Raw genomic sequence first — 2,573 nt, forward strand, 5'->3', positions numbered from 1 at the left:
AGAACACAATCTGGGCACTAGGGATGCTTATTTCTACTGGATTGGTCATTATTTCTAAGCTGCTTCAGTGGAGAGAGCTAGGGAGAGAGATAGATCTATATCTATATATAGATCTATGCTTATAAAGATAGAAATAGAGGGCTTCCCTGGTGGCGCAGTGGTTGGGAGTCCGCCTGCCGATGCGGGGGGCGCGGGTTCGTGCCCCGGTCTGGGGGGATCCCGCGTGCCGCGGAGCGGTTGGGCCCGTGAGCCATGGCCGCTGGGCCTGCGCGTCCGGAGCCTGTGGTCCGCGGCGGGAGGGGCCGCAGCGGTGAGGGGCCCGTGTACTGCCAAAAAAAAAAAAGATAGAAATAGAAATAATTTATAGTGCTACTTCAAATTCAAGACTACAGGGGTTTATGTAACCTTTTGTATATTACATGTTTCTTTCCTTTTCCACACTGAGAATCCTAGTTCTCAAGAAAATAGGGGATTCCCACTAGCTATTTTACACATGGTATGTAAGGCTCAAAGTACGCCGGGAGCCAGTAGCCACAGCACAGGGGCGACTCCTCTTCCCGGGGCATGCCCTCCAGCTCGTACCGGGATATGCCAGGTGAGCCCCAGGACAGTGGAACGCAGGCCCCCTCGGGAGCGGGCAGTGGTCCAGGGGTTTGCTTTACTCAGCAGCTATGTATAGTGCTGGCAGAGGGCGTTCCTTGGGAACTCTCAATTTGAGTCAGGGAGTACATCTGTCCTGTAATTTTCCAAGGGGAGAGATGAAAATATGAATTTGGAGAGTAACTAGAGCTGAGATTCTGGAGCTGCGCCTCTGCCTCTGTTCTTCCTCCTGAAATCTGTTCTCCCTCCTCCAGGTGGCTTCCTGTTTGAAGGGCTCTCTGATGATGAGGATGACTTTCACCCAGTAAGTGGCCTGGCTGCCTGCCATTCGGGGGAGATGGCGCTGGGGATGCACCTCTCCCTGGGACCTGGCACGCCCCAGCTGGGAGGTGATCGGAGGCCCTTTGGTGACCCAGCTATGTCATACTATTGCTGTCTGAACCTGGCAGGTTGGGGAGGTTCCCCAAGAACTGTTCCTGGAACGGGGGTGGGCTTCATCTGAGAACGTCACAGGCTGCTTCCCTGATGCTTGGTGCCTCTCTTGTTCAGAGCGCCAGGTCCACGCCCTCCAGCAGCACACCCAGCTCCCGCCCAGCTTCCCTGGGGTACAGTGGAGCTGCCGGGCCCCGGCCTATCACCCAGAGCGAGCTGGCCACCGCCCTGGCCCTGGCCAGCACTCCGGAGAGCAGCTCTCACACGCCAACTCCTGGCACCCAGGTATGGAGAGAGGGCGCGAAGATCAAGGCCAGGCCCCTAAGGGAGAAGGTCCCAGTGGTAGAATGGATTGACCTTTGCTGATCCTGGTGCTGGATCTGCTTTGAGCCGAACTCTACCTGGAGCCTGGTGGGTTTCCCGCTGCAGCTCAGGCGACCTCCCGTCACCAGCCTTTAGGGCTTAGAAGTCTGGGCCTGATTTCATCACGGGCCTGATTAACTCCTGCCAGCACTTTGGAAGAACCTTCCGTCACATAAGACACCCTTACTTGTCCCTGAAAGTGGCCAGACGTCACAGGCTTAAGCGTTCCTGGTGACGGTCACTCCAGCTTGCAAGGCCATGTCTCCCAGTGCTGGGTCCTAGGCTAGGTCGGGGGCTCCATTCCATCTCCCTGGAGCAAAAGAGAACAGAACCTTTCCCGCCCACGTAGAGAGCTTTTGGGTACCTCTGTGTGGTTGTCTCATGCAGGCCCCTGCTGGGAGGCAGTCGTGGGGCACCCAGGGGCACCCTGGGTGATGTGACAGCAGTGGGTATGTGCTGGGAGACTGAGGTGTCTCTGAGCGTGGTGCTGACCCTGGTTTGTCTCTAGGGCCATTCCTCAGGGACCTCCCCGGTGTCATCCGGCGTCCAGTCAGGGACGCCCATCACCAATGATCTCTTCAGCCAAGCTCTCCAGCATGCGCTGCAGGCCTCCGGGCAGCCCAGCCTTCAGGTCAGTCTTCCCCACTCCTGATGTTCACATGGCTTCTTAGTTACTTTGGACACTGAGCTTTCTTCTGCTCTCTGGAGGCCCTTCCCACTTGGCCTGCTTTGCTCCAGGAACAGCTGGGGCGTGGCAGTGTGACAGGAGAGGATGCTCCCAGCACGGGCAGTTGTCCCTGTGGCTTCCACTCCTGCACCCAGTGACCACGGCCTGGCTCCGCTGACCACCTGGCTTGAATACTTGTGGCAGTTTTAATTGAAGAGACAACTCATCCATTCTGTGAGCGGTGACTGAGCCTTGAGCATGTATATACCGGGCCTGGGTCCAGCTCCTGGGGTAGAGACGAGCCAGTGCTCATCCCTGCCCTGGAGGGGTGCCAGGCAGTTGCTGCAGTGAGGGAGCAACAGGGCGAGAAGCCCAGCCCAGGCTTGAGGTGAGGGCCTAGGTCAGGGAAACCTTTTCTGAGGAAGGGGTGTTTGGACTGACTGTCAAAGAATTAGTTAGAGGTTAGCCAGGCAGGGAAGGGGTGTTTGGTTGAGGGGGCATGGTGTCCAGG

General features: G+C 57.2%; 1 protein-coding gene across 1 annotated transcript; it reads left to right on the top strand.

Annotated features, from left to right (window-relative positions):
- The first annotated feature begins 547 nt into the window (after window positions 1–547).
- On the top strand, window positions 548–2,062 carry LOC117311218 (ubiquitin-like protein 7). Its single transcript, XM_073799940.1, has 4 exons — window positions 548–595; window positions 855–904; window positions 1,150–1,317; window positions 1,904–2,062. Exons 1-4 carry the CDS (start codon window positions 565–567, stop codon window positions 2,045–2,047), a joined length of 393 nt encoding a protein of 130 aa, XP_073656041.1. The 5' UTR covers window positions 548–564; the 3' UTR covers window positions 2,048–2,062.
- The last annotated feature ends 511 nt before the right edge of the window (window positions 2,063–2,573 follow it).

This window comes from Tursiops truncatus, chromosome 2 (assembly GCF_011762595.2).
Source record: "Tursiops truncatus isolate mTurTru1 chromosome 2, mTurTru1.mat.Y, whole genome shotgun sequence".
Taxonomy (NCBI): Eukaryota; Metazoa; Chordata; class Mammalia; order Artiodactyla; family Delphinidae; genus Tursiops; species Tursiops truncatus.

Bases quoted from the DNA above. Each gene is read 5' to 3' on its own strand.
- LOC117311218 (XM_073799940.1), top strand. From the start codon at position 565: ATGCCCTCCAGCTCGTACCGGGATATGCCAG. The intron at 905-1,149 runs GTAAGTGGCCTG...TCTCTTGTTCAG, and splicing joins ATGAGGATGACTTTCACCCA to AGCGCCAGGTCCACGCCCTC. The intron at 1,318-1,903 runs GTATGGAGAGAG...GTTTGTCTCTAG, and splicing joins CGCCAACTCCTGGCACCCAG to GGCCATTCCTCAGGGACCTC.